General features: G+C 37.6%; 1 protein-coding gene across 3 annotated transcripts in view; it reads right to left on the bottom strand.

Annotated features, from left to right (window-relative positions):
* Nucleotides 1–16,086, bottom strand: part of LOC133665061 (abl interactor 1-like) — an 82,157-nt gene that overhangs the window by 61,226 nt on the left and 4,845 nt on the right. For all 3 annotated transcript variants that reach the window (XM_062070223.1, XM_062070225.1, XM_062070224.1), the window contains exon 2: nt 4,540–4,707. In XM_062070223.1, coding sequence (XP_061926207.1) covers nt 4,540–4,707 — 168 coding nt within the window. The remainder of the gene's footprint in view (nt 1–4,539; nt 4,708–16,086) is intronic.

Raw genomic sequence — 16,086 nt, 5'->3', positions numbered from 1 at the left:
CGACAATTTGTTCACGCATTTTTTCACAAAGTGGTGACCCTCGCCCTGTCCTTGTTTGTGAATGACTGAGCATTTCATGGAAGCTACTTTTATACCCAATCATGGCACCCACCTGTTCCCAATTAGCCTGTTCACCTGTGGGATGTTCCAAATAAGTGTTTGACGAGCATTCCTCAACTTTCTCCCGTCTTTTTTGCCACTTGTGCCAGCTTTTTTGAAACATGTTACAAGCTCAACTTCCAAATGAGCCAATATTTCCAGTTTGAACGTTAAATATCTTGTCTTTGCAGTCTATTCAATTGAATATAAGTTGAAAAGGATTTGCAAATCATTGTATTTTGTTTTTATTTACCATTTACACAACGTGCCAACTTCACTGGTTTTGGGTTTTGTATTTTTTGTATTTCCAGACCAAGGTTTCTCCCCGTAGTCCCATTGAACTTATGATAACAGTGTTGCACTGAGCAGAATATCCATACATCCGTTAATTTTCTAACGCTTATTCCTTTCTGGGTCGCGGGGGGCTGGAGTCTATCCCAGTGGCATTCAGGGAGAAGGCATTTTACACCTGGACAAGTCGCCACCTCATCGCAGGGCCAACACAATATGTTGCTCAAACAGTGCCTCTGCTGGTTGCAGCCAAGTAGTGCTCTCCAATTGGTTTCCATTGTGTGAGCCCCTAAGGGACAAGCGGTAGAAAATGGATGGATGGATGGATGTGTAAAAAATTAGGGCTGTCAAAGTAAATCCGTTAATGTATACGATTGATCAAAATTATTCATCATTAATCATGTTAATCACACAATTTATTTTAACAGCAGGTGCATTCTGAGTTGTTTATGGATGTGTTTAGTGCTTTATTGGTGTACCTCAACACCTTTTTTGGAATATTATTGCAGATTTGTTGAAAATGTGCACTTAATACTATACGGTTACCAGGTTTTGAGCAAATAAATGACATGCATTCAAGTAAACCATTTCAAAAACAGTTTGTGTACAGTACAGGCCAAACGTTTGGACACACCTTCTCTATTTTCATGACTATTTACATTGTAGATTGTCACTGAAGGCATCAAAACTATGAATGAACACATGCGGAGTTATGTACTTAACAAAAAAAGGTGGAATAACTAAAAACCTATTATATTCTAGTTTCTTCAAAATAGCCACCCTTGGCTCCGATTACTGCTTTGCACACTCTTGGCATTCTCTCCATGAGCTTCAAGAGGTAGTCACCTGAAATGTTTTTTACTTCACAGGTGTCATAGTTGTGATGCCTTCAGTGACAATCTACAAGGTAAATAGTCATGAAAATAAAGACAACGCATTGAAATGAGAAGGTGTGGCCAAACTTTTGATCTGTACTGTATATACATTCTGTATAACTGCATTCGTGTCAAAATATTGGGGTCTTTCTCTTGGGGTGGCACCCTAACTTAAGAGTGTTTTCGGATCAGAACTGTCTCTTGGCTAATCACAAGCAAAAATGTCAGTTATAAGCATCCCCGCCATTAGTTGGCGTAGCAAATGCAAAGGCGAACCACATAAAATCTGCCCAAAACAACTGGTTTTACCCGCCTATAGCTGGAGATCGACATAACTTGGTTTCCAACCATGTAAAGGAAGAATGTGGGTGTGAAGAAGTGGATTATAATAAATAAATCTTCAAACAACAACTTAGCAAAGCAATTTGAGCGTATCACTGCCAGCTAGCTGGGAACATAAAATGATCATCTAAATGGCGAACATTTATCCATAAAAATATGTCAAAGCTGCTTAGGGTGTTTTTGGCGGAGAAGCGGTTGGTCACAGCCCCATGAGGATTTTTTAAATATATTCCCCGATCCACATCTTAGTCCAGATCTGTACCAGAATGTCATAGGTTCTTCTTCGGTCCATGCGACATACTCTAAAATTAGGTTTTTCCTCCACTTATGAAACTCTCTCATCATGGTGCAACAAATTGCTATGAAACCGCTCATGTACAGTCGTGGTCAAAAGTTGACATACACTTGTAAAGAACATCATGTCATGGCTGTCCTGAGTTTCCAATCATTTCTACAACTCTTATTTGTTTGTGATAGAGTGATTGGAGCACATACTTGTTGGTCACAAAAAACATTCATGAAGTTTGGTTCTTTTATGAATTTATTATGGGTCTACTGAAAATGTGAGCAAATGTGCTGGGTCAAAAGTATACATACAGCAATGTTAATATTTGCTTACATGTCCCTTGGCAAGTTTCACTGCAATAAGGCGCTTTTGGTAGCCATCCACAAGCTTCTGCTGGAATTTTTGACCATTCTTCTTGACAAAATTGGTGCAGTTCAGCTAAATTTGTTGGTTTTCTGACATGGACTTGTTTCTTCAGCATTGTCCACACGTTTCAGTCAGGACTTTGGGAAGGTCATTCTAAAACCTTAAATCTAGCCTGATTTAGCCATTCCTTGACCACTTTTGACGTGTGTTTGGGGTCATTGTCCTGTTGAAAACACCCAACTGCACCCAAGACCCAACCTCCGGGCTGATAATTTTAGGTTGTCCTGAAGAATTTGGAAGTTGGGTGTTCCAACAGGCCAATGACCCCAAACACACGTCAAAAGTGGTAAAGAAATGGCTAGAATGAAGGTTTTAGAATGGCCTTCCCACCAAAGTCCTGACTTAAACATGTGGACAATGCTGAAGAAACAAGTCCATGTCAGAAAACCAACACATTTAGCTGAACTGCACCAATTTTGTCAAGAGGAGTGGTCAAAAATTCAAGCAGAAGCTTGTGGATGGCTACCAAAAGCGCCTTATTGCAGTGAAACTTGCCAAGGGACATGTAAGCAAATATTAACATTTTGACCCAGCAGATTTGCTCACATTTTCAGTAGACCCATAATAAATTCATAAAAGAACCAAACTTCATGAATGTTTTTTTGTGACCAACAAGTATGTGCTCCAATCACTCCATCACAAAAAAATAAGAGTTGTAGAAATTATTGGAAACTCAAGACAACTTTTGACCACGACTGTAAATTATGACACTTCTGTACTTTATCCTATTGAATGTGTTGAATAATGATGACGGTTTCAAAAATGTCCTAAGTGCCTTTTACTGCTAGTATGGATAGACGTTAGAGCAGGCCTGGGCAATTATTCTGACTTGGGAGCCACATTTAGAGGAAAAAATGTGTCTGGGGGCCGGTATATCTATTTTTAGGAACACTAATACAAAACCTCTCAATAATGTCTGATTGATTGCTTAAAACATTATGACAGACCGCCTTAAAAAACTTAATGGAATTTTACATTTTTCTATGAACGATAAAACGCTGAATATTGACAAAATATGAATGTCACACCCCCTTTCGATCGACATATTTTACAATCAAGTGAATTTTAAATTTTTCTATGAACGATAAAACTCTGAATATTGACAAAATATGAATGTCACACCCCCTTTCGATCGACATATTTTACAATCAAGTGAATTTTAAATGTTTCTATGAACGATAAAACACGGAATATTGACAAAATATGAATGTCACACCCCCTTTCGATCGACATATTTTACAATCAAGTGAATTTTACATTTTTCTATGAACGATAAAACACGGAATATTACGATAAAACACGGAATATTGACAAAATATGAATGTCACACCCCCTTTCGATCGACATATTTTACAATCAAGTGAATTTTACATTTTTCTATGAACGATAAAACTCTGAATATTGACAAAATATGAATGTCACACCCCCTTTCGATCGACATATTTTACAATCAAGTGAATTTTACATTTTTCTATGAACGATAAAACGCTGAATATTGACAAAATATGAATGTCACACCCCCTTTCGATCGACATATTTTACAATCAAGTGAATTTTACATTTTTCTATGAACGATAAAACGCTGAATATTGACAAAATATGAATGTCACACCCCCTTTCGATCGACATATTTTACAATCAAGTGAATTTTAAATTTTTCTATGAACGATAAAACACGGAATATTGACAAAATATGAATGTCACACCCCCTTTCGATCGACATATTTTACAATCAAGTGAAACGCAACAAAAATGCAACAAACAGTGAAATATGAACGCGTAGGGTACAAAATAAACTCACCTACAATCTGATATATCTGATACATCACTAAGCTTTAGAACTTTGTTGTGAAAATCTCCTTCCGCGTCTGTGGAAACGCTTCCCGCCCACACTGTTTGGTGCCTCGTCTGAGCTGCTGTGACGTAGATTACCATAGTAACTAATTAGATGACCATAGTAACTAATTAGATGACCATAGTAACTAGTATATCATTCAAAAGTGCAGATTCCAACCATTGAAACACTTAGTACAGTTCAAGACTTACGGTCGTTAGAAAACATGACTGCACATCATAATGGCGGCTACACCTTCCATCTTAAACATCTAAAAAAATGTTTTAGGAATGTCCGGCGGGCCAGATTGAAAAGCTTAACGGGCCGCATGTGGCCCCCGGGCATTAATTTGCCCAGGTCTGCGTTAGAGGGTGTGGTGTATGTACCTGGGAGATGTGGTTGATGGAGGACTCCATGCGTCGTAGTTGCGAGGCCTGGATGTCCAGTAGCTGGAGCACATTGTTGGCCAAGGCATTGATTTGGTAAGCCACGCTGGCCAGAGACTGAGTGGTGTAGGACTTGGTCTCCTCCAGGGCTTTCCTTTTGTCTTGAGCCTGTACAAAGAGGAAGAGAGAAAATGAGAGTGTCGAAGGCGGGAAACGAGGTGCACCAAGATTGGAATAGACGATGTTTGATTGGACAATATTTTGTTATCTTATTTGGAAAAATCAGATAATGACTTGGTGAAAAGACTTCGAGTCATGTTTCTTTGTCCCAGATGGACAGCGTGGGACAGGTGCATGGTGGGAGCTGAGCCAAGTGAGTCGGAATGCCAAAACATTTGGTAGGCTCACAAAACCTGCACCCGGCTGCTCGAACCATCTGCTTCTGTGTGTCTTTAAATAGCCGGAGGAACTGAGAGAACATATTTATAGTTCGCAGGCAAAACAAGGCTGACACATGCACACTGATCAACCCTTTAAGAAATACCTTTTCCCTTTTTTTCAGGAAACTGTCAGCAGGTTTGCAACATTGTTGGTGTACATATGTTAATGTCTATCCTACACTGCAAAAAGTCAGTGTTCAAAAACAAGAAGAAAAAAAATACAAAAATGAGGGGTATTTTATTTGAACTAAGCAAAATTATCTGCCAATAGAGCAGGAAAATTTGGCTTGTCAAGACTTTCCAAAACAAGTAAAATTAGCTAACCTCAATGAACCCAAAAATACCTTAAAATAAGTATATTCTCACTAATAACAAGTGCACTTTTCTTGGTAGAAAAAAAAAAGACACCTTTTTGCTCAATATGTTGAAAAATATTCTTAAATTAAGCAAATGCCATCATCTTGACATAATGATATGCGCTCGGCATCATGATTTTTTTTTCATGCTTGAAGTAAGAAATTATTACTTTAAAAAAGTAGTTTTATACTTGTGAGTGTTGATGACACAGCTTTGCATCAGTTGATATTCTAGTTTCAAGCATGTTTTACTCAATATAGGTCATCAAATCTCAGCAACAAGCTGTAATATCTTACTGAGATCATTTAGGACCAAACCCCTTAACGGCCTACTGAAATTAATTTTTTTTTATTTAAACGGGGATAGCAGATCCATTCTATGTGTCATACTTGATCATTTCGCAATATTGCCATATTTTTGCTGAAAGGATTTGGTATAGAACAACGACGATAAAGTTTGCAACTTTTGGTCGCTGATTAAAAAAAGCCTTGCCTATACCGGAAGTAGCGTGACGTCACAGGAGGAAGGATTCCTCACAATTCCCCGTTGTTTACAATGGAGCGAGAGAGATTCGGATCGAGAAAGCGACGATTACCCAATTAATTTGAGCGAGGATGAAAGATTTGTGGATGAGGAACGTTAGAGTGAAGGACTAGAGAGGCAGTGCAGGGTGTATCTTTTTTCGCTCTGACCGTAACTTAGGTACAGGCTGGCTCATTGGATTCCACACTTTCTCCTTTTTCTATTGTGGATCACGGATTTGTATTTTAAACCACCTCGGATACTATATCCTCTTGAAAATGAGAGTCGAGAACGCGAAGTGGACATTCACAGTGACTTTTATCTCCACAACAATACATCGTTGACGCACTTTAGCTACGGAGCTAACGGGATAGCATCGGGCTCAAATGCAGATAGAAACAAAATTTTAAAAAACCCTGACTGGAAGGATAGACAGAAGATCAACAATACTATTAAACCATGAACATGTAAATACACGGTTAATAATTTCCAGCTTGGCGAAGCTTAACAATTGAAGCTAACTTAGCTACGGAGTGGCGGCGGGCGTTGTAGCTTTCGACGACACCCCGGCCGCCATCAGAGTCGGCAAGAAACATATATTTCCCCAAAGTTACGTACGTGACATGCACATAGCGACACGCACGTACGGGCAAGCGATCAGATGTTTGGAAGCCAAAGCTGTACTCACGGTACTGCGTCTGCTATCCAGCTCAAACACAACACAACCTCCTGATTGTGTTGCTGCAGCCAGCCGCTAATACACCGATCGCACCTACAACTTTCTTCTTTGCAGTCTCCAATGTCCATTAAACAAATTGCAAAATATTCACCAACACAGATGTCCAGAATACTGTGGAATTGTTCGATGAAAACAGAGCAGTTTGTATGGTATGGAATACTTCCGTTGCCGTCGTGACGTCACGCGCATACGTCATCATACATAGACGTTTCCAACCGGAAGTTTAGCGGGAAATTTAAAATTGCACTTTATAAGTTAACCCGGCCGTATTGGCATGTGTTGCAATGTTAAGATTTCATCATTGATATATAAACTATCAGACTGCGTGGTCGGTAGTAGTGGCTTTCAGTAGGCCTTTAAAACAAGTAAAACACTCTAACATAAAATCTGCTTAGTGAGAAGAATTATCTTATCACACAGAAAATAAGCAAATATCACCCTTATTTGAGATATTTAATCTTACTTAGATTTCAGTTTTTGCAGTGTACTAATACTGTAACAATAAATCAGCAGTGAGTCTAGGTAGGGCTGGGCCGATTTTAGGCTTCATAATGCGCCACACATTTTCAATGGGAGACAGGTCTGGACTACAGGCAGGCCAGTCTAGTACCCGCACTCTTTTACTATGAAGCCACGTTGATGTAACACGTGGCTTGGCATTGTCTTGCTGAAATAAGCAGGGGCGTCCATGAAAAAGACGTTGTTTGGTAGGCAACATATGTTGCTCCAAAACCTGTATGTACCTTTCAGCATTAATGGTGCCTTCACATGTGTGTAAGTCAGTGTTTTTCAACCACTGTGCCGCGGCACACTAGTGTGAGACATTGTCTAGAGATGTCCGATAATATCGGACTGCCGATATTATCAGCCGATAAATGCTTTAATATGTAATATCGGAAATTATCGGTATCGGTTTCAAAATTATCGGTATCGGTTTGGGTGTTCCAACAGGACAATGACCCCAAACACACGTCAAAAGTGTATTGGAATGGTTAAATCAGGCTAGAATTAAGGTTTTAGGAGAAGCCCTGATTTAAACGTGTGGACAATGCTAAAGAAACAAGTCCATGTCAGAAAACAAACACATTTAGCTGAACTGCACCAATTTTGTCAAGAGGAGTGGTCAAAAATTTCAAGCAGAAGCTTGTGGATGGCTACCAAAAGTGCCTTATTGCAGTGAAACTTGCCAAGGGACATATAACCACATATTATCATTGCTGTATGTATACTTTTGACCCAGCAGATTTGGTCACATTTTCAGTAGACCCATAATAAATTCATAAAAGAACCAAACTTCATGAAAGTATGTGCTCCAATCACTCTATCACAAAAAAATAAGAGTTGTAGAAATGATTGGAAACTCAAGACAGCCATGACATTATGTTCTTTACACGTGTATGTGGACTTTTGACCACGACTGTATAACGCTTAAAACATAATGTCATTACCACAGCCTTCACTTCCTCCAGTCTACATGCTAAACTGGGCTATGATGGGAACAAATTAATCTTTTCAACAGCTTACCTAAGAATAAATGGAACATATTTTCCAAATTCCCTGCGGTTTTGCAAAAAGGTTCTAATGTTTGGATTTAACCTTACACTTAATTCTGTTCGGGCTCCGGGATTATCCTGTGCCTCATTTTAAATCTCTAATCTAAAATCCCGCCAGTGTTGTTTAAATGCCACAAAATCGCCGGCTATGATTTACCAGCTAGTACCATTTAAAATGCCAAACTGACGTTTGTGCACAAACCCAAAAGGTGGGACTGAGGGGCTTTTGAGACCACCCATTGTTGTTTAGCATGTATTGCCTCTGATTGTAGATAAATCCTGAAAAACAACCCCACACCATAATTCCTCCTCCACCAAATGTCACACTCGGCACATTGCGGTCCGAAATGTACCGTTAAGTTAAGTTAAAGTACCAATGATTGTCACACCCACACTAGTTGTGGTGAAATTTGTCCTCTGCATTTGACCCATCCCCTTGTTCACCCCCTGGGAGGTGAGGGGAGCAGTGAGCAGCAGCGGTGGCCGCGCCCGGGAATCATTTTTGGTGACTTAACCCCCAATTCCAACCCTTGATGCTGAGTGCCAAGCAGGGAGGTAATGGGTCCCATTTTTTTTCTATAGTCTTTGGTATGACTCGGCCGGGGTTTGAACTCACGACCTACCCCGCACCATAAATGTACCGTTCTCGTGGCAACCTCCAAACCCGGACTCGTCCATCAGATTTGCCAGATGGAAAAGCGCGATTCATCAGCTTTTTGAGACCACCCATTGTTGTTTAGCACGTCTTGCCTCTGATTGTGGATAAATCATGAAAAACAACCCCACACCATAATTCCTCCTCCACCAAATTTCACACTCGGCACAATGCGGTCCGAAATGTAGCATTCTCCTGGCAACCTCCAAACCCAGACTCGTCCAATAGATTGCCAGATGGAAAAGCGCGATTCATCAGCTTTTGAGACCACCCATTGTTGTTTAGCATGTCTTTGTGGATAAATCCTGAAAAACAACCCCGCACCATAATTCCTCCTCCACCAAATTTCACACTCGGCACAATGCGGTCCGAAATGTAGCGGTCTCCTGGCAACCTCCAAACCCAGACTCGTCCAATAGATTGCCAGATGGAAAAGCGCGATTCATCAGCTTTTGAGACCACCCATTGTTGTTTGGCATGTCTTGCCTCTGATTGTGGATAAATCAGGTGTTTAAACACACTTTGCTAGATTGTATCCATGGCGGCTTTGTTTGGCTCCATTCAAACATGGCCCCATGATGGTCTCTGAGAGGGAAGTAGATCTGTTTTTATACAACCCAGGGTTCCCACAGCGCTTTGTTGTTAACAACAAAGAGCCACCGCCTAAACTAAAGTCTTAAAAAAAAAATTTTACAATTTTTTTTTTTTTGTCGACTTGAGGAGAAAGCTAATTAGCTTTTAGCGTAACGTTAGCTAATTTTGAGGTGTGTGCGTGTGTGTGTTACGGACAGCAAAGCCATGTCTGTCTGAGAGAAAGACAAGCATTATTGGCCTACAGTTAACAACTAAGTTATTTCACTTTACCTTTTTCTGTGTTGAAGCAGCAAAAAAGGACATTATGTTAAATGAAGAGTTTCTGTCTCTGATAGTTGATATAATAATGTAACTGCATCATAAAGCCTACATGAACTCCATGGTGTTCAGGGATGACTAGTCTCTCCTATTGCTATTGTACTATTAGTAATGTAGCAGCCTAGTTTTGAATGGCAGGGTCCCTGCTATCACATGTTGATAAAAATATAACATTGACATAGTAAAAATCAACTACGGGCTTCCCAAATGCTATAATAAATTAAGCATGATGAGTTGAGCATATGTCAGCTCTTTTTTTCAAACGGTTATTGTAAACGCTTACTTACAGTAAGTCATTAATTTGACTTAATCATTATTTTGACTTAGTAAATATTGACTTACTAATAAATAATAAAAAATAGTACAATAGCAATAGGAGAGACTATTCATCCCTGAACACCATGGAGTTCATGTAGGCTTAATGATGCAGTTACATTATTATATCAACTATCAGAGACAGAAACTCTTCATTTAACATAATGTCCTTTTTTGCTGCTTCAACACAGAAAAAGGTAAAGTGAAATAACTTAGTTGTTAACTGTAGGTCAATAATGCTTGTCTTTCTCTCAGACAGACAGGGCTTTGCTGTCCGTAACACACAATATAGTAAATATTGACTTACTAAGACAAAATAATGACATACTTAGTATCTCAGGTAACTAGGACTGTTTTGTTTTTTGTTTTTACTTTACGGAAAAAATATCGAGATATATATCGTATATTGCCATTCAGCATACGGAGCGGAAAACACAGCCAAAAATTGTAGGCTTCTTCACGCGCCGAAGCCGGCCTACTTCACCACAGTCTGTAGTCTATTGCCCCCCCCCCCCCCCCCCCCCCCCCCCCAGGCAGCGACGAGATAGAGACGTGATGGTGGCAACAGGCCAAATTACACTGTTTATTTAATTACCCCTTCCCCTGGAGTGACACCACCTTAACTAACACATTTTCTGGGGTAAACACTGCAACCCCTGGCAAAAATGATGGAACCAAATCTTGGGGGGTGTTCCTTATGGTGATAACAGACATGGCACAAAACTAATAGTCATTTCAAATGGCAACTTTCTGGATTTGTTGTGGTAGTAACAGTTTAATTTTTAGATCAAGCAGTGTGAAAAAAATTATGGAATCATCGAAAATACACAAAACACTAACACACCACTAGTACTTTTGTGCATCACCTCCGGCTTACACAAGAGTTAAACGAGTTGCAACTTAACGAGTGGCAAACAGAACGCTTCATCAATCTCTCTCCAACATTTTCTGATTGCTGTTGCCAGAACAGCTTTGCAGGTTGGAGTCTCGTCATGGACTATTGTCTACAATATCCGTCACAGATTTTTCAATTGGATTGAGATCCGGACTGTTTGGAGGCCATGACATTGACCTTCTGTGTCTTTCTTCTATGAACGTTTTTAACAGGTTTTTGCGCTAAAATGGGGCCAAGTCTGGCCCAGGAGAGGTCCGGTGTTAAATTTGAAGTCTGGCCCGCTAGATGTCCCCAGTTAAATTTTAATGACGTGACAGTGTTGTCACTGCAAACATTTTGCCACGTTGTGGACAGTATAATGTTAGCCAATAACCATGAGTTTTATATTACCACGACGTGAGCATAGCATTAATTTATATGTCCCAAGCCAAAAACATTTCCCACTCATGATGCAAATAAACCATAGCCACACAGAAAGTTAACATACATGTGGCACACAACCCACAACAACAACAACAACAACATATATATACCGTAATTTCCGGACTATAAGCCGCTACTTTTTCCCCTCGTTCTGGTCCCTGCGGCTTATACAACGGTGCGGCTTATTTACGGCCTGTTCTTCTCCGACACCGACGAAGAGGATTTCGGTGGTTTTAGTACGCAGGAGGAAGACGATGACACAATGATTAAAGACTGACTTTTCATATACCGGTAGGCTGGTTATTTTGATAACGTACATGCGAGCACTTTGTATTACTTTGCACCGCTGTATTATTTGTACTCTGCACGAATGCTGTTCGCCATGTCAAAGATGTGAAAGTTTGATTGAATGATTGAAAGATTTATTGTTAATAAATGGGACGCTTTGCCTTCCCAAACAGTCATCTCTGTCCCGACAATCCCCTCCGTGGTAGCAGGAACCCTTATATACTACGGTAATTACACATCAAAACCCTGCGGCTTATAGTCGGGTGCGGCTTACATATGGAGCAATTTATATTTTCCCCTAAATTTAGCTGGTGCGGCTTATAGTCAGGTGCGGCTTATAGTCCGGAAATTACGGTGTGTGTGTGTGTATATATATATATATATATATATATATATATATATATATATATATATATATATATATATATATATATATATATATATATATATATATATATATATATATACACGTTAGGTCAGGAAAAAACACAGAGGCTATTTTATCCCTACAAGCCTGTTTCGCAGGTTTCTCTGCTCTTCAGGGGATGTTCTAACGCAGTGGTCCCCAACCTTTTTGTAGCTGCGGACCGGTCAACGCTTGAAAATGTGTCCCACGGACCGGGGGGGCGGGGGGGTGGAGGGTGAAATTTAAAAAAAAAAAAAAAAATTTTTTTTTTTTTTTTTCATTAACAAATACAATCATGTGTGCTTACGGACAGTATCCCTGCAGACTGTATTGATCTATATTCATATATAATGTATATATTGTGTTTTTTATGTTGATTTAATTAAAAAAAATATATATTTTTTTTTTTTTTTTTTTTTTAATTTCTTGTGCGGCCCGGTACCAATCGGTCCGGTGGTTGGGGACCACTGTTCTAACGTACCTTTTTCCTACCTAACGTATATTCCACTCTATCCCGGTATTGAGCACTGTATAACGGATAAACCCCAAAAACCTTGACTATATATATACTGTATATATATATATATATTTATATATACATACATATATACATATCAATATACACACATATACATACATATATACATACATATACATATATATACAGTACATGTATATATACACATACATATATATACATACATGAATATATATACATACATACATACATACATAAATATATAACACAATTAAACAAAATAAACAACTGAATGAACATCCTATATATATATATATATATATATATATATATATATATATATATATATATATATATATATATATATATATATATATATATATATATATATATATATACTACTTGGACACAGGCCGGGGTCTGATCACCCCCGGCTGGGTCGCCCGGGCGAGGGTGTCTGATGATTAAAGACCCGAAACACCCTATGACCCCGGGTTTATCACTGATGACGTGTCCAAGCATCACCGTGAGGTGTATTCAAGTCATATATATATATATATATATATATATATATATATATATATGTATATATATATATATATATATATATATATATATATATATGTGTGTGTATATATATATATATATATATATATATATATATATATATATATATATATATATATATATATATATATATATATATATGTGTGTGTATATATATATATATATATATATATATATATATATATATATATATATATATATATATATATATATATATATATATTTATATATATGTATGTATATATATATTTATATATATTTATATATGTATGTATATATATTTATATATGTATGTATGTATATATATTTATATATGTATGTATATATATATGTATGTGTATATATACATGTATATATGTATGTATATGTATGTATGTATATATATTTATATATGTATGTATATATATATATATATATATATATGTATGTATGTATATATATTTATATATATATGTATATGTATGTAAATATATATGTATGTATGTGTATATGTATGTATGTATATATGTATGCATATGTATGTATATTGATATGTATACATGTATGTATAGATATATATATATATATATATATATATATATATATATATATATATATATATATATATATATATATATATATATATATATATATATATATATATATATATATATATATATATATATATATATATATATATATATACATACCAGTGGCGTGCCGTCACTAGAGGCAGGGGAGGCACGGCCTCACCTGCCATCATGGAAAGAAAAAAAAAAGTAAAAAGAAAAAAAAATAATTAAATTGTTATATGTATCCAGTGATTATACTAAAGTTATTTTCCATTTAACTTCGACGGGAGCGCCGCGGCCACACCAACCAAAGCCCACACCCAAACCCTCCACGTGCGAGACCGAATCCACCCAAAGAAAGTCACTTAACAAGAAGCCAAAAAGTGCAAAAACAACAATGCTCGCGCGGCGCGCCGGAGGAGCCGTGAACAGGTACACAACATTAGGTACACCTGCAGACGGCAGCGCGGATTTCATATTTCATTCATTCACAACTCTTCCAACATTAACACCACTGCTCCCGCACTTATAAGTAAAGGTAAGACCCGTATGTGGGCTCTGTACCGAGGATGTCGTTGTGGCTTGTACAGCCCTTTGAGACACTTGTGATTTAGGGCTATATAAATAAACATTGAATAACGTTTTTTTTTATTAAATGTGCTTTTTTGTGTGCATGCTACAGTTTGTAAGTGTAAAGTTAAGTTAAAGTACCAATGATTGTCACACACACACTAGGTGTGGTGAAATGTGTCCTCTGCATTTGACCCATCCCTTGTTCACCCCCTGGGAGGTGAGGGGAGCAGTGGGCCGCAGCGGCGCCGTGCCTGGGAATAATTTTTGGTGATTTAACCCCCAATTCCAACCCTTGATGCTGAGTGCCAAGCAGGGAAGAATGCTGGTATGAGCTTTTAAACACAACCCGTTAACTGCTGCCAATCAAATGGTGAATAAGATACTCTTTAGGGTTCATATGTTTGTAAATCTGACTGTGATGAAGTCAGTGCCTCACCAGACATGAACCTCACCGCACGCCACTGATACATACATATATAAATATAAAAGGGACAAGCGGTAGAAAATGGATGGATGGATATACATACATATACAAATATATATATACATACATATATAAATATGTATATACATACATACATACATATATAAATATATATATACATACACATATAAATATATACAGTATATACATACATATATTAATATATATATATATACATACATATATTAATATATATATATATATATATATATATATATATATATATATATATATATATATATATATATATATATATATATATACATACATACATACATACATATATACATACATAAATATATATACATACATACATACATACATATATACTGTATATATATATATATATATATATAAAACACAATTAAACAAAATAAACAACTGAATGAACATCCTCCAAGATTGTTGATTCCATCATTTTTGCCAGGGGTTGTATTTCAGCTTTTGTGGGAAAGCATTGGTTGGGATGTAGTACTTTTTTTTTTTTAAAACAGTCACCTTCAACATCCTACTACAATGAAATAATACTGGAATTCCATGTGAGCTGTCTGTGACTCATACCAGAAACACCAATGAGTCAGAAGTGGCGAATCGGAGCCAAAGGGGGGGATATTGGTGGGAATCACAAGAATGACTTGTTCCTCTCACGGTAAATGGGTTATACTTGTGTAGCTCTTTTCTACCTTCAAGGTACTTAAAGCGCTTTGACACTATTTCCACATTCACACACTGATGGCGGTAAATGCCACGCAGGGCTCTAACGCACTGACATCAGAAAGGACGCGAAATTACAGAAGTCCACACGTCCCCAGGACGCGGTTATTTTTTATTTTTTTTACCGATTATCTTTTTCCACCAGTTGTTTACCGTATTTCCCGGACTACAAGGTTGAGCTTTACCCACCTCATACTTTTGAAGTATTTTTGATTTTGATACCCCCATGATAAAATGAACGAAGGGCATTCTTACTCAACAGCCATACATGTCACACTAAGGGTGGCCGTATAAACAACGCCAACACTGTCATAAACATGTGCCTTATAGTGAAACCACACTAAACAACGATGACAAACACATGTCGGGAGAATATGTGCACCGCGACGCAACATAAACACAACAGAACAAATACCCAGTGAAGTGAAGGGAATTATATTTATATAGCGCTTTTCTCTAGGGACTCAAAGCGCTTTATATTGTGAAACCCAATATCCAAGTTACATTTTTAAACCAGTGTGGGTGGCACTGGGAGCAGGTGGGTAAAGTGTCTTCAGTGTTTCCCACACATTAATTTATTTGTGGCGGCCCGCCACGAAAGAATTAAGGCCGCCACAAATAGATTTAAAAAAATAAAAATAAAAATGTTTTTTATTTTTTTATTTTTTGTCCTGT

Source organism: Entelurus aequoreus, linkage group LG14, assembly GCF_033978785.1.
Source record: "Entelurus aequoreus isolate RoL-2023_Sb linkage group LG14, RoL_Eaeq_v1.1, whole genome shotgun sequence".
NCBI lineage: Eukaryota > Metazoa > Chordata > Actinopteri > Syngnathiformes > Syngnathidae > Entelurus > Entelurus aequoreus.
This window is presented reverse-complemented; position numbering and strand designations above follow the sequence as displayed.